Below are 24,988 nucleotides of genomic sequence, written 5' to 3'. Positions count from 1 at the left end.
AGAACAGAGAAAGAGAGAATGCCTGAGCAGGTGGGGAGGGGCAGAGTGAGGGGGAGAAGCAGACTCTTCACTGAGCAGGGAGCCCAATGCAGGACTTGATTCCAGGACCCTGGAATCATGATCTGAGCCGAAGGCAGACGCTTAACCGACTGAGCCATCCAGGCGCCCCCCCAATCTGTGTTTTTAAATCATGTATTACATATATTTATGTACATATAGTTGTCTGTATGTGTGTGTTAAAATGTAGGTAAGTGATGATTCTGAACATATTTTTTGTTTACTTTTGACATTCAGCATTATTTTTGGGATTTATCCATGTTAATGTATATTAATCTAGATCATTCATTCAGACCACTATATAGTATTCCACTCTATAAATACCATTAAAAAAAAATCTGTTGTCTGGGACGCCTGCGTGGCTTAGTCAGTTAAGCATCTGACTTTGGCTCAGGTTATGATCTCAGGGTCCTGGATCGAGTTCCGCTTGGGCTCCCTGCTCAGCGGGGAGCCTGCTTCTCCCTCTGCCTGCTGCTTCCACTGCTTGGGCTCTCTCTCTCTATCACTCTCTCTCTGGAAATAAATAAATAAAATCTTTAAAAAAAATCTATTGTCCAAATTTTAGACAGTAGGTGATACTTTTTTTTTCTTTATTATTAACATTGTGACATAAATAATGTTTGTGGATAAATTCAAGAGCTACTCCAGGGTCCTAACCCCGTTTGAACATTTGTGTTCTTGTAAACCTTTCCTATTTGAACCTATTTATTTCCTTTATATTTTGAAAATATTCAGATTAGTGATATAGAAAAAACTAATGACAGCAGCAAATCTAACTTTATGATTCCTTTCTATTCCTATGTAGCTATTTTTAGAAAGTTTAACCCAATTTGCTTTTAAGTAGTTGATGGCTCCATTGTAGGATGTTTTAACAGTTATTCCATTAAATCTATTAAACGACCACTTATTCATCTTTTCATGTGATCTATTCTATATAGTTCATGCGATCTTTTTGTTTAAATCTTAGTATTTTGCATTTGATTACAAAAGCCTTCGCTTTTGAAAATATTTTGTCATTCCAGGGTACGATATCTATCAACAACATGACACCCACTATTTTTAGTCAGGAAGTGACAGTTGTCTTCAGTTTGCACTACATTTCCCAGGGAAAGTTGTATTAATGTAATAGAATTATACAAGAGACAGGTCAAGTGAGACTCTTCATGTTCTTAGTCTTTACTCATTAGATGATTATATCACTTAAGTCCCTGGAGCACAACTGAGGTTAGACTGGCACATTTAAGTAAGACTTCCTTTAAAGCTTAAAGATGCTGAAAAGGAAGATGAACATTAAGACCAGCACCATTAACCTGACTTATAAAATAGGGCCCACTTACCAGCAGCCGGGCATCCAGTTGCCTGTGCCTGCCTGCTCCCACCCCGCTTCAGCCATAGCACAGGGACTTACGGGAGAATCTCCTGTGCCTTCTGGGCCAAGAGCTTAAGGGGAGGCGTCCTAGAGGCCAAGGTGATGACGGCAGGGTTCCAGGGAGATCTCCAGGAAGGATGTGACTCTCAGGCCTGCGAGGATATTTACCAGCCCTACCTGAGGAGGAATCCTTGTGTTGCCATTCTCGGAGAATCTGAAGTTGATTTTGTTAAGGATCTAAATGGATTCCTTTCGCAGGGCGTTGGTGCCTATCCACATATGTGGGTTGGCTTTTTAATCATTAATGAACATTTATCAGGTAAACGACTGGGTGCCTGACACCAAACATTTCTGCAGAGAGTCCTTCACTCCTTCTTGAGATACTGACGGGAGCAGAGAGGGTTTCTTGGTGAACGAACAGAATTACTTTCAGTTGTATGAGTTTAATATAAAAGAATTCCTATGGCTGATAAGAACCTTTTGAGGGGAGATACAGTCATGGTCTTCTACTACACCCAGACTCTTTTCTGTAATGGACTACAAATTTGTTGGATTAAAGTACAAGGAGAGAAGGGGAGCCCGCATAAGAGGAGAGCAAAGAAATGTATTTGTGAGAAATTTTCTCGGAATCCCAAGTGATGTCTATAAATCCTTCATCTCCCAGAGCAGCATACTTTGAAAACAGGCCTGGAGGTGATGACCCCAGAGGTTAATTAATGTCACACTGAGATTTTATGACATGCCCTAGCTTTCCTTCCATACATTCTACCCCTTGACAAAGCATGACCTCAGGATGCAATCTCAAGTCATCTAAATGCTTTCACTTTTTCATTTTTACACTGTGGGCAGTGACTCTTTCTTGAGGTTTGGGTATATGTGCCTTATATAAAAAAGACAGTAGTTTGGTGATGCATTTTTCTTCATGCTTATTTTTTTGTGCTTTTCAAGATATATTGTTTTTATAGGAGAGTTATGAAAACTTTATTTAGTTCTTCAATCATAATAATAATACATTTTTTTCCTTTGTACCAGGCTATCTTTGAAGTCATATCCTCTGAACATTCCTATTTACTCAGCTTGGAGATCTTGATACGAATGTTTAAAAATTCTAAAGAACTTAGTGATACAATGACCAAAACAGAGAGTCACCATCTTTTCTCCAACATAACAGATGTCTGTGAGGCAAGCAAAAAGTAAGTTCACCTTAGTTGGCCTTTGGTCATCCCAAGACCTTCCTTACTAACAAACATCTATGTTATCTGAAAAGAAAGACCTTTAGAAGTATGAGGTCTCTCATTGATTCAATTGGCTTTTATCTTGATCCCTTGAAATAAATTTTAAGATATGTTTCGGGTTATTGATGTATAGACAGATGGTAAGTGCATAATGAATTGTCACCACAGTTACATGTGAGGTCTCTCACTCCTTCTGTGTCCCTGCCTCTTCTCCTCACACTTGTCCTCTTCTTCTTCCTTTTAAATTATACGGGTAATAGAACAACCTTTAGTTGTGAGGGAAAGTAACTCATGGTAGCACTACTCAAATACAAAAATTATTTTTGTTTACATTTTCATATTTTTTGTTCATCTATGTAAATATTATTTTGAAAATGTAGTCATAATGACCGTAATGGTTTCCTTAGGTTTTCCCTATCTAACATTCCATAAACACTACTAGTGAGGAGTTTTCATTGTTAGTTTTAATGAGCGTAGGAATCTCAGTTCGTATACGAGTAGTGAGCTCTTACGTTCTTCTGAGTGAACTACGGAGCCTAGAGAGGAGCCCTGTGCCAGCAGTGTGACACACTGAGCTATCCTAAGTTGCTAGTTTGGTAGATCAAAATGGTTGAATATTGGCAATTTTGTATAGTTGGGTCAGAGGCGGGTTTGCCATATAATTAATGAAGCTTAAGCTTCAAGTCTTCTCACTTGCAAACGTACCTCTTAAATATTTGCTTTTGTGCCTAATTTCTTTCTTAGTGGGCCTACCTATTGTACAAGCTCTAGGGCCCACAAAAATTGGATCTGTCCCAGGGGTGAGTGTCTGGAAGTGTCTTCTAAATCTGGACCTTGCTTATTTGTCACGTGAGGGCAGAGCCAAGCGGCCAGGAATGATAACAGGTTCATGCCTGCTGGCTCCATCACTGTGTGCAGGTAGATCTTCCCTTTGAACTTACGAGATGGAACATTCATGCTGAACAGATTAGCATGGGAGGTGGGGCTACCAAAGAGAGCTGGAGTTTGTGGTCGGATCAATGAGATCTTCAAATTTTGATGATAGTGGCACAACTTCAGAAGCCAGATTCTGCCACAGGAAGGGATCCTGGAAATCTTGATACTGACATGGATTCTTAAAAATGCATGTTCAGAGGACCCACTGGGCCTTTGGGAGCCCTGGTGGCATATACCACCACTTGGAAATCCTTGTTTAGAAGGTGGGTTGTTGCTTGTGTTCAGCCTACTGGTCCTTTTGGTCTTACCAGTTTCAGTAAGAGAAATGAAAATCTCTTTTCTCCTTTGGAGAAAACCTCAGAACAAGAGGCTTCAATGATGTGTCACTGTTTGAAAGGTATTCAGATTTCAGATTGAATCTCTTTCATTTTAACTTGTACTTTGGTTGATCGACAAAAACAAAGTGCTGTATTAGATACACAGCCATCAAGAATTATTACTGTTTTGATAACTATAAAATGTAAGTCATGATTTTAATGAGAATATGTTCTCTGAAAAGCACAGTGGCATGTTTTTATGTCTCTATGGAATTATGCTTTGAATTGTGTGGGCATTGGTCAGCCTCTTGCTGTGTATAAATGACTCCAGAGAAAGCCTTTCATAAATTCTGTTATCAGGTAACCACAGTTCTTGAACAGAGGATGTCTTAGGTCCTTGCGGTCTTTGGGCCCTGACAGCCCTGCTTGTGTATCAGCGTGGTTCATGGGGGGCCTGGGTTCAAACAGTCACTTCTCTTTTCGGTAGTTGGTTAACCTTGAGCAAGTTGCTAAACCTTGCCCCCTCAATTGTGTATTTATTAAATGGGGATTGAAAAAATCTATAGCTGGTTAACCCCTGAAATAACTCATTTTATTTAAATTATAGATGAAAATTTGATGATTTTAATTTGAATCTTTTATAAAATTTAAATCTTGTATGATTTTACTAAAAAGTTTTCATTTCTATACTGGCTCATAGTAAGACAGTATTCTGGACATTTTGTTTATGTTTTATTTTTAAGACAAAACTCAAAATTCTTAAACGCCATTTGAAGATAAAAAAGAAACATCTTTTGTATTTTTACTTTGTTTTTACTTAAAAGGCAGTGTTTTCCCCCAATTTTATTTATTTATTTATTTATTTATTTATTTATTTATTTATTTATTTCTGAGAGCCCGGGGTGGGGGGCAGGAGCAGAGGGAGAGGGAGAATCTCAAGCCGACTCCATACTAAGCGGGAGCCTGATGTGGGGCTCGATCTTACAACCCTGAGATCATGACTTGAGCTGAAATCAAGAGTCAGATGCTTACTGACTGAGCCATCCAGGTGCCCCAAAGGCAGTGTTTTAATTTGGGTAGCGGCCTTATGTGATACTGGATCTCTGTTACAGTGTGTTTCAACTAAGAATGTTCCGCTTCTACATGAAAATCCAATGCCTGAATCATCAAAACATATTACAAAAGTTTATTTGATTTAGTTTGAAACGCTCGTTTTAGACACAGTGTTTTAAAAATTCAGATGCTCAGATTTGCAAAGCTCATCTCATTATGTAATGCCTCCTTGCAGAACTTCCATCATTTGGTCTCCAAGAGACTCTAAAGTGATAACTGCTTAATGTGCTACCCAAAAAAAGAATTTCCAGTCATAAGAAAATGCTAAATAAAATGTTGAATCAAGCAAATGACTGGTGTTTAAATTAGTGATTCCTGACGAAGCGCAGCCTTGTTCAGTGTGGCGTAATGAAGACTACCTTCAGTGTTGTACTTTCCCCTAATGGAAAATTGTAGCCAGAGGTGATGGGATATTTAGAATAGGGTGAGGTCAGAACATGCTCAATATTCAGCTTTGTGGATTCAACAGTGTGACATCTGGTCCCCTTTAGAGTGACTCAGCTTCTTCACTGCTTGCTGATAGATAACACTGAGGAGCCCTCTGTGTAAGAAGACGTTATGTGAAAGCAGGCAGGGACGAGATCATTCTGATGCTGGGTGTGAGTGCTTATCAGTGGTGTCTCCCTACTAAGTTCTTTTCTTTATAAAGAATTGCTCATTCTAGTCCGCACTTGTGGAGCATCCCATTCTGCAGGGTGCCAGGGTTCTAGAGCATTTCTGCTGGCATCTGCCCAGTGGTTGGTCCTCATGGGTCAGTGGTGGCTGGTGGCATATCCACAGTGTGTATGTGGAGGGATCCTAGAGCAGGTGTGGGTCACTGAAATGCGCAAGTATGGGTCACTCTGGAGGTTGTGAGCTTGAGGAGCCCGGTGAGAATCGAAGGCGAGGGTTAGAACAGATGGGTAGGCCTTTGTGTGCTCTGCTGAGGCATTTTCACAGTTTCCTGAAGGCTGTGTGGGAACCTTGAGTGATCCAGCAGGGGATGGCTGGGGTGGTCTGGAGATGACAGCATGGTGTTTGCATTAGAGAGGAGGTGCAGATGGTGAAGGATCTGACGCCATGACAGTAGTCAGACATGATGGGAAACTGAGAGAGGGCCTAAGAGGGAGGACTTGAGGGATAGTTGAACATGGAATCTTGAGGACTTGGGGAGAAGGAGGAGTTTTGTTTGCCTCCCAGGCGTCTGCCTGGTCGACTGTGGACAGTGCTAAAGAACTTTGCGAGATGCTTGCTCTTCTTTTTCCCACTGCAAAGTTAAAACATTTGTATTTCTTTAGGAAGTAATTTTAAAGCTAAAACTACGCTGTCTTCAGTTTTTGCAGAATGAAAATTCCCATCCATGTGCTTTATGTGTCCTAAGGAACTGAATTTGTTCCCAACCTATGATGAGCAGCTAATGCCAAACGCTTCAGTTTCTGCCTTGCATGGAAGAGTAAATTATAAAAATAATAAATATACAAAATAATACCCAGCACCTGTTCCCCCAGAAGATTCTTTTTCCTGATTTTAATCAGATTATATTAAACTTGAAATATGCAACACTAAACACTGTTCTAAATGCATATGCTTTAATATTATTATATTTCAAAACTTGACATTTTACGCAAATAATGGTACAGCATATCTGCATTGTAAAGTGTGTTTCCTACTTGGTAATTAACAATTCTAAACGTTAATGCATAACAGGAAATCTTCAAGAGTTTTATAGTATTAACATTAGCTTTTCATCCTTCCTGACTAATTTTTGAAGCTAAATTTTAAGAGAAAACGTATTGAGTTTAACTAGGCCAGAGAATATGGAACTCTGTATGTTGTAGAACCTGAGGTATTGGCTGTCGCCATTGTTTGTCATCAGCAAATGCTCTTCTCTTACTCGGTAGACAACATAAGTTTACCACAGACTCTTTGGTAAATAAAGCAACTGCCCTATTTCTCTTCATGTGACAGAAAAACTGCCTTTTTAAAACCAAACTTCTTCAGCTGATAGTTGAAAGACATGACACTCAGAAGTCCCTTTATATGACATGCTTTGACTTTTTCTTTGTCCCGAGATAAATGAAGGAGTTGATTTGAAATTCAAGAATATTTTAGTCCACATTGTTCAGCTTTTATCAAACTGGTGTCCGAAGTAATAGTAAAAGAAATAAGCAGTTTATTTAAGTATCCTTTCAAGTAGAAGAAAGGCTACAGGTGTCTGAGTATTAGTTCCAGTCCTTTCAGGTCAGACTGTGGAAAAGCAGTGGGTCTGAAGTCGTTATAAAAAGTCTTTGTAACTGATGCCACCCATTAAAGATGACTGCTGAGACACATGCCCTTACGTTCATTCCCTTCTGAAATCCCGTGAAAAATGATAGGATAGTCAATGCACAAACCCCTAAGGATTAAAAACAACAACAGCAACGAGAAAAGAGACAAGAGCAGCCATATTTTGGAACCTGAGAATAGATGGACTCTTAGTAACAACTTAAGGCCCTCTGGGAAGGTAAACTGTAAGCTGGTAGTGAGGAAAGCCACGAAAGAACCAGACTTAAACCCCAGGACCTCTGGAAGGTGCAGGAATCGATGAAGTTGGAGTAAAGGTGTGACTAAAAACAGAATTTTTGTGAAACCCAATGTGAGAAGTAGACCCCAGAAACCTCCCCCCTCCACCCCCGCCCCTTCAGCTCTACACAGCTGGACTATACCCTGCTTCACACAGCAGCGGGCAAAATCTATAAACTCTGGACCAAGAGATCCAGGCCCAAGTGAGGGAGGGACTACAGCACAGGAAACCAGGTACGGTGACAGCTGACACTTTGAAGCCCCACTTTCCTTTTGGGACACTGGTCGCCAGGTGCATATGTACCCTTCACTCTGTTTTTGTCAAATGGCAATTGGCATTAGTTTGAGTTAAGTAATGTTTTATAATTTTTATCAACAATATTTGTGTTTAAATACATTATTACTACAATTACTATTATTAAGTTTTGTAGGAAGCAACAAGTTGAAGATTACAGCACAAATACGTAAAGCTTCAAACTTTGAAAAATATATCTTTTTAGCAACGTGGTAGGCAAATGCTTATTATTTCTCCATCTTAGTTCTCCCTCTCTCTAATGTGGCCCATAGCTTATCTAGCCTCATAGGGTTGGTATGAGAATTAAAGGGGATAATACTTAGCACCCCACTAGATAAGCCCTCCAGGAGCAGTGATGATTTTGTTGATATTATTACTGCAATTTTGATCATCTCTGCCTGGTATTCTGAAAGGTGTCTGGATTTTTTATGTAATGACTTTTGAGTGATGTCTTCTCTATATTTCCCTCTGCTGGCATTGTTCCAGAACTAGGTTAAAGGACAGGTCTTGTCTTACAGACTCTAGCACAGTTGTTTGCATGTGTTTGTTTTTAAAGGTGGTTGTGGCATGTCTTAAAACATTCTAACAATCACCTTCATTTTGACATGGAATGAAGTCCAGATAAATGGATTCTTCTAATCATAAAGCATGTTAGTCCTGACTTAGGTTAGGACTAAGATCTGAGCTCTTTGCTTCCTCTCAGCCTGGTGTTTGCCTTGCAAGCAGTAGATTCCTTGGACCAGTACTTCCAAACAGGCCCTGACATCCTCCAGCTGCCAATTAGACCTTTCTCCTGGTTAGTTTTTGCAGATGTTTGGGGCTACTACATGCTTTTTTGCCTTCTTGCATTGCTTTTGCAAAGCTCCAAGAGTCTGTGGATTCTGAGTTGTCACATGGAGATTTAAACTTGGACAATGCTCCTGGTTGGGACAGATGAAAGTGTTACCAAGCTTAGTCCTTAGCTGTTATCAATCTTAAATGAGGGTAGAACTTTGGAAAAAGAAACAATGGCTGGGGTTTAGTTGCAGTATTTCATCTGCATTGCATTTACAGCTGGAGATTTTGAACCATTACATGGATTTTTGACTCTGCCAGTTGTGAGTTAAACAAGCAGGACCACACAGTTTTTCTGGCCGATGGAAAAGATTTTAATGTAAACTTTGTGATCTAGCCAAGTTAAATCTAGCACTTGATTTAAGCATGAGGAAGATGGTTGATGAATTAATTTCAAAAGCAAGCTCCTTTAAGCTTACTGATGGCTCGTTTATTGTGGGAAGTTGGCCCTAAATGCTGTGCATTAATTATTAGCACCTGGGCATCAATTTTATGTTTTTCCAGGGCTTTTCTTATTTCAGCTGACTTAATCCTTTATAGCGTCCTGGGGAGCACTGTCATTTCTCTGCTGCAGGTAAGGAAATTGAGACACAAATTATGTGAATTGGTTTAAGGTCATTCACATTTTTAAATGGAATTGAAATTAGTGATTTTTTTTTTGATTCTTCAGAATGCATTTCCCCAAGACCACTTTTTCAAAACTACAGAGATATTTTAAGTGCAGTTGAGGTTTCAATCTAAAGAGCTAATTTTCAGTTTAGGCCTCTGCTAGGGATTGACCATCTGGAATATAGGATTTGCTCTTTTTTGGTGTACATCACCCTTGGAGCTAGTCATAGAATGTGATTAGACTCTTATCTCGTATTTGAATGTCTTTGACCTCTTAGAATGTGGAGACCTTAAAAACAAAGAGTATCTGGTTTTCTGACACCACATGGTAGATGGCACATCATAGACATCATCTTGTCATTTCCCTGTGGTCATCATTCCAGTGAAGATATTGTCCTGTATCTTTACCATAGTCTCTGAATGTGTCTCCGTGGTTGAAGGGTTGACAGTGTAAGCTAATTGATTATGAAAGTGTCCTATAATTTATATCTTATCAGAAGCCCTAACATGCAACTATACAATAAAATTAAAAGGACATCCAAATTGTTTACGTTAAAGTCCTTAAATTACTTTCACAGTGATTTGGGGGAAGAAAACGAAATGCATGTTTAGAAAGTGCTGTCTAAATTCAGATTAAAAAAAAAAGCACTAAATAAATTCAGCTTATTTGCTGCTGCTTTGTGAAAAGTCTAATGTTTTCAAAGTAAACTTTCATAGAAAATGAGTTTGCAAGTCCTTCTTAGGACTTAAATGAAAGAATTCTTTGTCCCTTAGGTGGTAATGTAAATACTGAGCAACCTTGCAGGAAAATATTTTAATTTTTAAAATGTCAACTTTGTGTAAAAGCTGTGAAAATATGATTTTATTAAAAAATCTGAAATCACTTTCTATATACTAAGAAGACAGGTGAATACCGTTTTAAATATTAATTCAGTATACTATTACCATATTCTTAGCCTATTTTTTAAAGGATGTGGATTAAATCATACAACCCTTGCGATTTTAGATTTTACAAGTATATTTATAGAAAAATATCTTGAGGAAAATGTGTATCATGAATGGTATTTGTTAAAGAACCCAACTGATACTTTATCTATACAGTGTTTTCTTTGGATTTCAAAAAGGTTTCAGGAAATGATTTGAGTTTAGAAAAAAAATTGGTGGAAAGGTTCCATAGAAATGTCAAGATTGGCTAAGATTGACCTTGTCACTTGTGGGGGTTTCAAACAAAGGTCCCTTTGTAGCAAGAAAACTGTCTCTGTATCGAGAGTTCATTGGAATTTCTTTTGTAGCAGAGAAGAGTGATATGAAGGACCAGAACAGGGTACAATGGCAGTGTTTGTGTTTATCTGCTGAAGTCGTCCTGGTACGGAGCTCCTACTTCTGATTCTCTTGCATCCTGTGTACGTTTGATGCACAGCACTTAGTTCTACATATTTATGTATATGTTTGTGTGTGTATGGAGAGATCTTTGAAAAATCTGCTAAGAATAAGATGTTTTCAAGGACATCTTTGATAGCCACTCTCCTAAGTTGAAATTTTCCTTGAGGTCTATTCTATTGAAAAGAGAGCAGAAATGATTAAGACGTGAAATTATTCTCTAGGATTTCAGTAAGTAATATGAAGTGAAAGATCCTTGGGAGGACTGTTTTTAAAAAAATCTATATCACGGATTTAGCTGCCTTATCTCTAATTTTTGGAGCACCTGGTAGGGTCATTTGAGAATTCATGTTTTGTAGCTTTTAAACCATATTAAAATTTGATTTGTTTTGTTTGTGCTTCTGCCATCCGCGGGGATCATCGTATTAAAATGCCTTTAGTTGGACCCTTGCCTGTCCCTTTATTTTTCTTTTTCAATCTTCCTGGCTAATGTCCAGTTTACTAACACAAAACTATTTTTGTGATCAGAATATAGTTTGATTAATTTAGAATATCAGAATATCAGTTAACCAATATTAATAAATTCAGAGATCAGGATGTCTTTTTATTAACATTTCTGAGTGATATACACAAGGGTGGTTCTGTTTTTTTGCTTATTAAGTATCTTTTCCAACTGAGAGAGAAAGTATAATTACTTAAACTCAAAACACTCTTCCCCTGCATATTTTTGAATAAAACATATTCCTCGGGACTCTTTGAAGACCCCTGTGTTTGGAAGCTCAGATGTTCAAACTGGGGAAATTTTGGCTTGCCTTTGTCTGTTCTATTGCAGACTTTCTTGGCATGAACTGATTCCTGATTTTGAAGACCAGTTCTTATTGATCACACTTCTCTCTCCTGAGACTGGAGCAAGGAATGCTAATCTCATCTGTAGGCAGATCACTTCATCCTTCCACATGTCAGCTGCTATGTGAGTTTTCCATCAGCATGGAGCTCATGTTTATCAGACTAACTAAGGAATCTAAAACTGGGGCCCTGAGGTCCTCGTCCACTTGGGAGTCTGTTACCACCAACTCACACTTGGAGAATTACTTATTCCTACCAGTGCTTTTGCTAGACAGTATATTCTCCTCATGGTATGAATTCAGGAAAGTTGGTCTCACGAGGGTGGGCTTTGCAAACATTCCCTTAGGCTCAGAAGTCTGACTTACATTAAGGCCTGGATGTGGTAAAAGCCTTTTGGGGATGGTATGAAAAAATGTAGCTGTACACATTGCCAGTATTTTGTTTTTTAATGTGGGAAAGATTGGCTAGAAGAAGTAAAGATGTGAATAACCTGCTAATAAGATAATATGTGAAAACGGTTTTCTGAGAGTCAACATCCAAGCTATGAAAAACAGATGGGGCAGAGGGCCCTCTAAGCATAACTGACTTTCCTTTCCTCTGCAAACTGTTGAACACATTTGAGGAAAATGTGGCATAACATTTTCATTATCTTAGTGGATGTATTTCTTTTAACAAGCCTGGAATTCAATTGTAGACAAAGTGTGACGAGGTAAAAGTTTAATTTGTCTAGAACTGCTTAGATCCATTTGAAATGCCTGCTTTTTCCCTGTGAGCCATGTATGCCCTTGAGAAGAGCTGGCTAGATATGGATCCATCTGGAGGAGGCTACTCTGTTATAATCCAAGAAAGAGTGGGTGAGACGTCCCGCCCACCACCCCCCAAAATAATATGTATATATGGTGAAAAATTTGAATTCTGCCAGCAGGTTTGTTGTATAGCTTCCAGAAATGTTCTTTGCATGTACAAGTATGATTATTTTTAATAGGATGTTAGCTTACTTTACACACTATTATGCACCAAGTACCTATTTACTTTTCTTTTAGTTTGTCAAAAAGCCAGAGTCTTAAATGAAGAATAACACTAGGTATGTTTTGTTTTTTTTTTTTTCTTCCTGTACTCCTCCAAATAAGTCAGGGCTTCCTCTGTTTTTTTGTTTTTGTTTTTTTTTCTACTTTGAATGAATGGTTCCACATGAGTTATGGAATTTATTTTCTTGGAGAAATAGTCATTTCTGTGAATATGAGATTTTTAGGCATTACGTCTTCCTCTTTAATAAAATATTTTATCAAAATATTGATAGGATGAGGTTTTTTTTCCCCCCAGCATAATTTATAGAGCACCTACTGTGTACCAGGCAATGTGCTAGACATTGGAAATGTAACAGTGGGTAGGACAGGCATAATTCCTGTCCTGGTGATCTGATGGGGTAAACACACATGGAACAGATACCTGAGAAACAGGATCGCCCTCAAAGCAGGACAAAGCATGGCCCAGGAACCAGGGAAGTGACTTTTCTAACCCTTAGTTACTCTTCCTTCTTCATGCTCCCTTATTAGATTAATCTCATAAGATTAATAGTCTTTAATAGATGTTTTAGTTCACATATAATTCAATTTTGTCTTTCACTATATGTAGAAATACCATACTAGTCATATGTTGTTAAATATTTTATATTTGCATGTAACTTCATTAAGTGGGCAACTGGTATATACGGAATGGGGCTTAGTAAACCAACATTTCTGTAATGTTATACATTGATCATTTAAGTACAGTATGAAGATTTTTATTTAAAGAAAACAGAGCCTGGGTTATATCGGTCACAGTTCAAAATACTAAATATGCTTCTAGTCTGAATACATAATTCTTCAATTGCCTTACTTCTGAGTGATTTATAAATCTGGGGGATTTGGATACTGTCAGTTTATCTAGCTTAAAGAAAATCATCTGATTTATGATTTACTAGAAACTCCTTTTATATCATGTTCTTAGATAATGTTTAGTTTTGCTAAAATTTCTGTAATTCTTGATTACAGTTTCATTTTTTAAACTTCCAAATGATTTATTTGGAATAGGAAATGGAAATTGTAAAACCTACCAATCATGTTAGATAATTAGCTTGACTAAGATCTAGCCCACTTGCTATTAATCTGTGTCTCACAGTAAATGCTGTGGTACCACTGATCTCGATTAATACTTTTACTTTATTTTGTGATTAATAAATGATTTCCATGGACTTTCGGGATTGAGGGTGAGCTTAGAGGCCATCTATCCCAGTCTGTAACTTAGAGTTTCTCAGGTCTCACAGCCCATAAGAATCGGAGCTAAGTCTAGAACCCAGACTTCTTTGACTCGTTGTTTTACAGGAGAGGATATCTCATTGTGTTTTTAATAAATTATATATGTACATGGCTTGAAAGTGCAAACAATGTCAATGGTATAGACTTCTGTACTGAGATGCCCTCCACACCTTCCTATCCCCATTGGTCCTGTGACCCCTCCCCCTCTCTTGCCGCAAGAGATGTTTTGTTTCTCCTGCTAGCATTTCTTCATGCAAGTATAAGCAAATATGAATGGTTTCTTGCTATCCCTCTTTCTTCATATACACTATTCTGCATCCTTTTTTCTCTCATTCGAGTTTAAATTTAGACTCCCTGAGACGAGTCAGTGTACCTACCAATCCCACTTCATTTGCTACAGTTAGATCAGAACCAGGCTCCTATATTTAGCCTGACTCCATAGCATATGAGAAGCATGGGGGCTTAGCTCTGTAAAGACCATGTAGTGAAAAATTATTAGAAATGGAAAATAAAACTCAAGATGAAAAGTTACTAAAATTACTATTATTTGGCCCAAAGAAGAGAAGGTTTGGGCATGAGTACTTTGTAGATAAGAAAAGAAGGCTCAGAGGGAGGTAAGTTACCCCAGTCACCCAACCAGGGGTGTCTGAGTGGGGACGTGAACTCAGATTTGCCCGTCAGTATTGAAATCTCTATACTCCTGCTGCTGCGGGAGCTTGATACCTTTATGAGTGACATATACAGTTGATTCCATATCGGCAAATTGGCCTACTACTCACTAAAATGTATTTGTAACCCAGAATTAATACTTGCTGTGCTTTTGCAATCATTCAGACATGCAGTCTATTTAATGCTGCATTTTTGACATTTTTTTGTGGGCTTTTTGGTTGGTGATCTTGGCTGTTTAAAGTGGCCCCCCCAGAGATATAGTGCGGAAGTGCTCTCTGGAGTTTCTAGGTTCAAGAAGGCTGTCCTGTGCCTTATGGAGAAAATGCATGTGGTAGATAAGTTTCGTCAGGCATGAGTTGTGGTGCTGTTGGCCACAAGTTCAATGCTAGGGAATTAATAATATTAAATGAAATGTCTTTAAACAGAGAGATATGTAAAACAAGGTTATGTATTGGTCATTTGATGAAAATGAGGTGACCAAAGGCTTAGAGGAAACTAACCCTGTATTTTCACTAGGAGCAATGGTTCAGTATTCACTAATTCAGTGTTCACAGTAACTTTATAGAACATAACTGCCATGAATAAAGAGACTCGACAAGACATGCAAAACTTAAGTGGCCAGCACTTTGCTAGCCTAAACTGGGTTTATCTTTTCTCATTCTACCCTAAGGTATATCAGGAGTAATTTCAGTTGGATGTAAAAGAAAGGAAATTACACAGTAACGAAATAATCCAGGACTATGAAAAACTGCGGTTAAGATTTAATTGCTTGTTCTAAAACACTGTAAAGATTGAGACTTCTAGAATGTTGCTAGGTTGTCATACAATATGGCATGGTGACTATCCAAGAGTGTCATCAGTCGGCCCGAGTTCCCCAATCCCTGTTCTACCTCTTGCCCTGTGTGATTTCGGGCAAGCTTTTTAACATTGTTGTGCCTCAGGATCCAAATACTTAAAACGGAGATGATAACGGTACCTGCTTCCTTGGGTTGTTGTGGAAATTAAATTAGTCAGTACATGAAAAGCAGTTTGAATAGTCTCTGGTATTCAGCAAGTGCTCTTTAAATTATTAGGGTAATTGCACATTCTCACCTGTTCAAGATAATTTCAGTCGTTCAGGTGTAATTATTAATTGCCCCATTTGACTCTCACAAGGTATCTCAATTTTGAGGATTAATTATGCATTGATGCCAGCCAGCTGTGAGGCTGATTCTTCGTTATCAGATAATGCCTGATCAGTGGCTACTTCTATAAATGCAAGCTGGGATGATTATTTTTGTTTTTCCTCTTCAAAAACTAGAGTGAAAACTCCCTTCCTCTAGTTTTGGAGGGCTGCTAGGGGAAGAGGAATTGAAGATGAACAGGTTGAGTATTCAGGTGTGGCAGGAAGGTGTGTGACTTTTACTCATTTTGCTTCCTGTTCTATGAAAAAGAATATAGCCTGGAGTCTAGTTCTGGTTAGAAAGTGATGTCTTTCCCACCGGTCAGCTCTTTCTCCAGTAGCCAGGAAGGACTTGTGGGAACCACTACCAGTCAAGGGATCTAAGAGATCAGGGTTGGTTAAGAAGCTCCCTAAAACTTGTCTTAACTTTTAAGCACATGAGAATAGGCAGGGTGCCTATGGACCCCACTGATGGAAGTAAGTATAAACCAGTGGCTAATGCCACTGCTCCTGAAGGATGGCAAGGACCCTCCTTCCTCTGGTGATCTTTAGAAAAAGCATTTATTTCCCTTTCTAGCTGGGATGCTGTAAATAATCCTGGTACACAGGAACAGAGATTGAGTGATAAGCTTTTAGATATCCCTCTTCACTTGACTCATTCACTGCTGTTGTTTTAATATACTTAATTTTTTAGAACAACTTCAGTTTACAGCAAAATTGAGTGGAAAGTACAGAGATTTCTCAGATACTCCCTGACCTCCCACAAGCCCAGCCTCCCTCGCTGTCAACACCTTCTAGAATAGGACACTTGTGACCGTCCAACCCTTGTACCCATGATTTCACCCAAAATCGTAGTTTACATTAGGGTTCATTCTGGGTGTTGCACAATCAATGGGTTTTGACAAATGTGTAATGACACGCATCCACCATTATAGTATCATACAGGTTAGTTTCACTGCCCCAGAAATCCCCTGTGTTCTATCCATCTCTCCGTCTCCCCAAGCGCCTGGCAACCACTGATCTTTTTATTGTCTCCATAGTTTTGCCTTTCACTGCAGTGTCGAGTTTTCAAGTGGTTATTTGTCCCACCTGCCCCGTACCTTTTGAAATGGCTGCAAGACCTGGAGAGGCACTGCTGAATAGGCAGTTAGGAATGTAAGTCTGGATTTGGCAGTTTGAGGCTTGGAAACATTATTTGGAAGTGGTTGGCATTTCGACGGAATTTCAGGCAAGGGTGGCTGGGTGAGGTTACTGGGGAAAGGATGGAGATAGAGACGTGAATGCTGAGCACCAAGCCCTGGGACCTTCCAACACTAAGAGACTGGGAGGGTGGGAGAGGGGCCAGCAAAGGGGACTGAGAAGGGAGCAGCCTGTGGGGGGTAGAAGGAGACCCAGGGGAATGGTGTGCTCTAGAAGCCAAGTGGCACCTAGTTGTTTTCTTCTCTGTCTGCATTTATAAAGGAAACAAATCAACATACCTTATGAATGTCTTCAATCTTGTGGAATCCTTTTGAGGATCCATATTTTGTACTATGTGGGTTGCCAAGTTCTGCAGCAGAAGCACTTGCTGTACGGTCACTTAACTGTGTGAGCGGTGAACAGAGCATGCACCTTCAGAACCCACGAACCTTGCCATGGCTTTTGTGCCTTCAGAGGATTATCGAGTAATTGGCATTCCTTCCAAATGGAGAAAGGAGCGATGGTGCACTTCATTCAAAATGGCAAGATGCCTTCCAAGTTCCACTGGGACAGTTGGACGTGGGTGTTTCTTCCTGGTTTCATTTGTTTTCTGAATGCAAAGACAGAGGTGTTTAAAGACAAGTTGGCCTAGGATCCTGACATAGAGACAGAGATCTCCTAAGTGGGAGCATTTCTACCCCAAAATTGCCTTTTTTACAAAATAAACCATCCAGGGTTTTTTGTTTGTTTGGTCATTTGTTAGTGATTTGATTTACTTTTAAAAAAATATTATCTTTATAAAAACATCTATTGCAGAAATAAGGTACCTGTTTTTATAACCTCAGGTGTTGTTGTATAAGGGATAGGCTCTGCTTTACTGCTATTGACTTTGAAGTAAAGTGCTCATAAGGATCATGATTTAGCCCTTGTTTATACCAATTTTCATAGACACAGTAGCCAGAATCAACATTTGAGAAATTGTGAAGGCTTTACAACACAGCCTACTTATCCTCAGAATGTCATGTGTTCAACCAGGTGGTATTAATACCTAAATATGCCATCGCAAGAGAATTTATTAGTAAAGTTTCCTTGGATTCCTTTTCCCTCCTTCCCCAGCCCCTCTGGTCCTGCCTTGGACTTTTTCCAGCAAGCTATAAATGATTGGATTTAGCTTCTCATTTACTTTCTTCTGGTTCATATTATGAATATAAGTTGACAAGACTTTTCTACTGATTTTTGCTCACCAAGATTGCATTAAGTTTTTGAAGAGATGGCTGAGTATAATTTTTCTTCCTTTATTCCTTCTGTAATTGAAGTGTAAAAATTCCCAATTAATTATAGTTCTTACAGAGATATCAGTTACTGCAATTTGGAAATTCCAAAGCCTTGATAATGAGGGACAAATATTTTACAACCACATATTTGTTAAAATTTGATGCTAATTGCAACAATTAATTCTTCCTCACAGTTTAAATAACATTTTATGGGTTAATAAAAGTTTCTTTTCTTTCTTTTTGTGTTAATAGGAGAAACTTTTCAGGTATAAAGACCAATCCATACATGTATAAAACTTTTTTTAAAAGATTTTATTTATTTATTGAGAGAAAGAGAGAGGGAGGGAGAGAATGAGTGGTGGACGGACAGAGGGAGAAGCAGGGTGCCCAATAGGGAGCCCCATGTGGGCTCGATCCCAGGATGCCTCTGGATCCCAGGATGCCGGGATCATGACCTGAGCTAAAGGCAGACGCTTCACCGACTGAGCCACTCAGGTGTCCCCTATAAAACTATTTCCGATGAGCAATATGTTGCTTTTCTTAGGAATTGAATGAGAAGCAGAGGTGTTTTTTGTTTTTGGGTTTTTTTTTTTCTACATATATGGACCTTGCAGGTTTCTGAAAAATGGAAACAGAAGTTTAATAAGTCCCTAACAACTCAACTGCTAATCATACATAATTTGAGGAGATAGAAATAGCGATTTCAGAAGCCTTTTTGACCTGGATGGAATTAGCATCTTCTCAAGTATCCTTTGGATGCTTTGTCATTTGATGATGATAACGCTAATCACCATTATTCAGCCCCGTATGCCAGGTGCTGTGCTAAGTCCTTTCTGTATTTTGTGTTATATGATCCTTACCACAGTCCCTGTGGCAGATAGTATTATTATATCCTTTTTAGCAGAGGACAGAGAGGGTAAGTAAATTGCTAGAGTGGTAAGTACTCAGACCCTAAGTGATAAGCCAAAATTCAGACCAAAATCTGATTCCAGAGCCCTTTCTAGATGGGGAAAATCAAATCCCTGCCTTGGCAGCCGGATCGCATAGCTGAGTGCAGCAGGATGGCTATGAGATGGTCCTCGGTGGTGGTGGAGTCACTGCTGACAGTCCCTGTGGCTGCTGTGGGAATTTGAGCTCAGTGTTGTGATCTGTTATTTCAAGAAGAGTGTGAAATCTGGATGTGTGGGTGCAGTCCCTTGATTTTTAAATGTTGGGAGCTTATTCTGATTTTTTAAACACACATGCATAGATAGGGCAGTTTCCAGCCATCGGCCACCCATCTGAGGGCTCTGATGCATATTTTGTTGGTCTAAATTAGCCTGATAAAATCAACTGGCCTTGTGCCCGTGCACAAAGTCACACTCTTGGAGTTCCCCAGAGACCTCCTCTATAAATTTAGCAGTGTTGGAGGACAGAAGAAAGGGAAATATGTTTTAATGTATTAGGGTACATGCTGTCACCAGGACTTAGGGAGATTAAGCATAAAGAATTTCAAGTACGTTTCTAATAGTATGTAATTTGAGGCATTAAGAAAATACACTTGTATAATTTTCAGTAACACATACTTATCTTTATTTTTCAATCTGTTAAAATTAGAGGGGCACTTGGTTAAATAATACAACTTTGTGAACTTTTTGATAATAGAACGACTAAAGGATCAGGTAGACTTGCCTTTTTTATGGTATCAACATAAAAGTAAACAGTGTCCATCGCCCTTCTTTTTAAAAGAATAGGAAATGTTTATGTGCACACACACACACACACACACAACTGAATCTTGTTTGTTTGTCCGATTTGAAAAATTAAACTTGAATTGATTCCCAAGTGTTAGTCTCGTAAGAAGGTAAGGCTCCTACAGAAAACTAAGAAATGCTTAAAATTAGAAAATACATAGATAAGAGACATAGACCTTGTATAAACCCAGAGAAGAAGGGTAATGGGGACTGTTGTTATGTTGAATCCCTAGAGGTCCTAGATGTAGTGCAGATACCCACGGCATGCAAGTCACGACCTACCGGTGAAGGGTCTCCTACCTAGAATGCTTTCAGCCTCTACTTTTTCAAGAATTGAATTTTACTACCCGTATCACAGAGCAGAGGGTAAAGTTCAGGTTTTGAAAGTCTAAGAAACAGTGATGGCATCCCTTTCACCTTGTTTTAAAGGTCTCTAGAAAAGGTGATGGTTAGATTTTTTACCTCTGTCCATGCACCTGCAGCCACACTTAAACTATTCTAGTTTGACTTGGCCCAGCACGTAGAGCTTGGAGTAGGAAAGTTGTGGATTGTAAGGCCATGTTGCCTGTTGGAGAGGAAGGACAGGCATTCATTCCTGTGTCTGTTAACCTTCTCAGGCAATAAACTACTTCCCTCTTCTTTTTCTGTTGTTTATCTTCGAGCTGACCTTAACAACAAGAACAAAAACATGTAAGGAATTAATATACAGAAATCTAAACATTTGTGAAAGAAAAGCAAGCCTTCATAAAATTACATTTTTATAATTTAAAAGTCTTGAGTGCTGTTAAAATTCCTAGCGATAACATAGTAAATTTGGCATGGTTTATTTAATATATTGCTGAGTGATAATAATAATAAAGACTCCAAATGATTTTTTGTTTCAGAGACCACTTCTCAGGGAACAATGCTGACTTACGGTTTTTTGGTTTGCCAAAAAAAAAAATTTTTTTTTTCTACTGTATGTTTTGTTTAGTTTTGTTTTAGAAAGAAGCCAGTGGGTATTTATTTTGCATAGCTATAACGAGTTCTAAGGAAAGCCCCTAGAAAAAGTACAACTGTTTAATGGAAAGAGTAAGACCACTCAGAAACTGAAGCACTCTACAAGGTCTAGTTAAGCTCTCAGGTATGATAGCACATTGTAATTCTGTAGTTGAAATTCACATTGGCCTTGTTAGCACAGGTGCCAAGGCATCTTCAGTTTCTGAAGCATTACAGAAACTAGAGAAGCCGCTGACAACTCGAGCGGTGGGTCGAGTGCCGTAGCAGGCCTGGGTGCTGCTGTCCCGCTGTCCAGTAGCCTGTCCCTTCCCTCCCATGGGGGTAGCCACTTGCATTCCTTTGAAGTGGAGACCATCACCCTACAAAGGGATCACTGTGCAGCTTTCCCTTGAGTAAACTACAGAGAGGCAGTTTCTTTAGTCTTTCTCAAATTCCTACAACTAGTTGAGAGCCGGCTCTGCTTCTGTGGCAGGAGGAGAGGATGGAGAGTATCGTTGGGTGCTCCTCTTTGATGGACAAGTGACCAAATGCAAGTGTATGTGTATATTGGCCAAAGTCCAGATTAGCTTTATGCAGGGGTTTCCACGACAGGTGTTAAGATGTCGATAAAAGTGAAAGAAGGCTAGTGGATGACAAACTTTGAAAACTAAGGGGTTAGCTCTCTATAGTCCAGCCACTGCATATGCTGGCAAATGTTATAGTTGTGGTGATCTTGTGTGAACATTCTTAGCAAGTGGTGCAAGAAGATTTTGCAGTGACCTTGTCCTTCCACAGGGTGCAGGCACGTAGGATGGCTTTGTAGAGTGGCTCAGAGAGCTGGTTGGGAGGGAACCAAGAAGACGTATGCATCCATGGGCCTTTCTTAGAGGGAGTCGTGTGGTTAGAAGCCAATAGTCAGAAATTTGGTTTGCACAGCTGGGTCCCATCAATGGCTTAAAGAAGGGGATGATGGGACCAGAGTTTTTAGAAGGAGTTTTGGTAGGTTCTGAAAAGTGGATTGAAGCAGGGGGAAAAAAAATTGTGGGTAGGGAGGTATCATGAAAAGGAAAATACCATTGCAGAAGAAGTGTGTTTTGGGGCCAATGTTATGGTAGGGAAATAAGAGAAGGAGGGGGTGCATGCATAAAAGAGAACACAAACATTGGTGAAATTTGACTGCTCACGATTTATAAACCACTGCCTTGCAGCAACAAATGTAAATTTAAGAAGTACACATACTATAGAAATTTCTCTAAAGGAATAGATAATCCAGAATTTAGCATTATTAAAGAGAGTAAGCATCTCGGTTGTGGTCAAATGCTAGGTAAAATTTTTGGAACATTTTGACTCTTCTGGACTAAATTGCCATCACTGGACCTCTCTGAAAGTCTTATGGAGGGTGTAAAAGCAAACCTTTCTTAGCTTTCTATAAATGAAACCATTATCCCCTCTCACTGGGGAATCTTGTCTGGTGAGGGAGCAGAAGGCTAACAGTTGTTACTTGGGTCAAAGGCCTGTGCAGTGGGGCAGGGCTGCTTTGGTGTGGATATACTGTGGATACACTGTCCCCAGTTGCCTGGTGTGGCTAGGGAGATTTTGGCTAGATTCCCTCTCAATGACCCTACAAACGTGCTTAACATTCCCACATCTCTCAGCCCTTTGGATCTGTGGAGTGGTTTCAGATTGTGTTCCATGGGGCCTGGAATTCCTTGAAGGCACTTTAGGGTTGGCCAGTTTGGGTGTCAGGGAAGCCAGACAACTGGACTGTGGGCCTCTTGACCTGTCTCAACCAGGGCAGCTTGCTTATATTGTTTAAATCCCGGAACTTTTCGTAAGAGTCACTTGAAAAGAGATGAAACACATACAAAATCACTCTCTGGGAAAGTAGGAAAAGACAGTGCTTTATACACGAATGAAATTAATAGATGTCATGGATATCAGCTTTTACCCCTTCTGTCCATTTCCCAGTTGTTGCCCTTTTTATTAAAGAGCTTTATTGAGAGAATAATTCATATACCATACAAATAATCTGTTTAAATTGTATAATTTCATGGTTTTTAGTACATTCACATGCTGAACAAAGATCACCACAATCAATTTTACAACATTTTCATCACCTCACAAAGAAAGGCTGTATCCCTTAGTGCCCACTGCCCATTTCCCCCCAAAGTCCCCATTTCTAGACAACCGTCAATCTACTTTCTGTTTCTATGGATCTGACTCTTCTGGACACTACATATCAAGGGAATTGTAGAATATATGGTCTTTTGTGACTGGCTTCTTTCACCTAACATAGTGTGTTTATCCATGGGTTCATCCTGGGGTCATCCCCGTTGTAGCACGGGTCAGTACTTTCTGTTGCTGAGTAATATTCCATCGTATGGAGAGACCACATTTTATTGATCCTTTCATTAGTTGGTGGACAGTGGGCTGTTTCTTCTATTTGCCATTATAAATTATGCTGCCGTGGACATCTGTGTGCAGGTTTTTGTGTGAACGTGCTTTCATTTCCCTTGGGTATATACCTAGGAGTGAGATTGCTGGGTTTTATGGTAGCTCTCTCACAGTTGAAGAACTGTCAGGCTCCTCTTCTCTTACGTGGATTATGGGTGTAGACTGTGACTGGCCTCCTTGCTTTCTTCTTTACACCACAGTTCAGTCTTCCGCCCCACACCCTGTTCCTTCCCCGGCTACCTCCAGATTACTTTCCTAAAATATAAGAAATCTCTGTCATCCTCGATTACTTAAGGAAGGCATTGAAACTGCTTACTGTGGGACTCCAGGTTCTTCATAGTCATTTATAATTTCATCTTCCAGTAATTTCCCAATTTTTGAGGATCTTTCTGTGTTAGCTGCTTTCATTATACAAAGCCAGTGGTTCCTAAACTTCTTTGTGTCATGAACTCCTTTAAAAGTCTACCATTCACAAACCTGGGGTCCACCACCTATTCCCTGGGCACGAACTGTGAGTTCCCACCTTTGCTCATACCATTCATTCGCTCACTTCTCCATCTACCTTCTCCTTTCTGGCAGTTACCTAATAAGAAAGTCTCTTACCTTTTGAAGTGTCTTTGGGGGACCTAAAAGAGAAAGTGTTTTGTTCTCTTTTTCATCGGTGGTGCTAACACTTGCTTGTACAGTCCTCCAGTAGGCCCTGAAGGAGTAGAGCAGGGAGAGCTCACCTCCCTAGGAGCTACAGGATTGTCGTTGGAATTGCCCTGGGCTCTGTGTTTTGTGTGCCTAAAATAGAGCCCGGCACATAGTAGGTGTTCAGTGAATAGTCAATGAATGAGTAGGAGAGGGAGCTGGGTCTCGGACCTTCCGCTCTGTGGAATTGATGAAGCTCTGAAGTCAGGCCCATGAGTAATGGAGGGGCCTCCAAGCAAAGACCGGATATGAGCTATTGGAGAAGTAACAGGGGTTGGAAGACAGAGATTCCAAAACGGATTAAGGGGATATACGAGTTTCCTATTGCTGCTGTAACAAATTACTGTGAACTTAGTGATTGAAAACACCTAATTTTTTTCTCTTACAATTCTGAAGGGCAGAAGTCTGAGGTCTGTTTCACTGGGCTGAAGCCGAGGTATCACCAGGGCTAGTTTCTTCTGGAAGCTCTAGATGATGATCTGTTTCTGAGCCTTTCCCAGCTCCTGGAGGTCCCCTGCGTTCCTTGGGGTATGACCCTGTCTTCCATCTCTGAAGCCAACTGCATTGTGTTTTCTTTCCTCTCTGATTTCTGCTTCCATCCTTACCTCCTCTCTGTGATCCCGATCTTCCTGTTGTCTGCTTAGAGGCACCCTGATCATTGCGCTGGGCCTGGATAAGCCAGGATGACTTCCCCATCTCGAGATCCTTAGTTACATCCGCAAAGTCTCTTTTACCGTGTAAGAGAACAGATTCACAACTCAGGGACATTTTTGGGGCCATGATTCATTCAGCCTGCCACAGGGCACCCTACACAGAAACACAGCGCCTTTTGTGTTTTTGCAAAGTGTGTCTGCGCCTTCCCTAGCTTCAAGCCTCTTCATCATGACATGACTTCTTACAGAGTAAAGTAACGTTCTACCGCCTCTCGGTAGAAAATGGTTAGTTTGCCCTGGTTTGTTGCTTTCCCGTTTGTAACTCACCGAAGAGGTACCAAAGCATAGTCCTTCTCTAATTTTG

General features: G+C 39.7%; 1 protein-coding gene across 1 annotated transcript in view; it reads left to right on the top strand.

The window, feature by feature from the left end:
* Positions 1-24,988, top strand: part of ARHGEF26 (Rho guanine nucleotide exchange factor 26) — a 117,289-nt gene that overhangs the window by 27,186 nt on the left and 65,115 nt on the right. Inside the window, exon 5 of the mRNA XM_008706933.2 lies at positions 2,459-2,619. Coding sequence (XP_008705155.1) covers positions 2,459-2,619 — 161 coding nt within the window. The remainder of the gene's footprint in view (positions 1-2,458; positions 2,620-24,988) is intronic.

Source organism: Ursus maritimus, unplaced genomic scaffold (assembly GCF_017311325.1).
Source record: "Ursus maritimus isolate PB19 unplaced genomic scaffold, ASM1731132v1 scaffold_20, whole genome shotgun sequence".
NCBI lineage: Eukaryota > Metazoa > Chordata > Mammalia > Carnivora > Ursidae > Ursus > Ursus maritimus.
The sequence above is the reverse complement of the archived record's forward strand: the minus strand, read 5'-3'. Positions and strand labels throughout refer to the sequence as shown.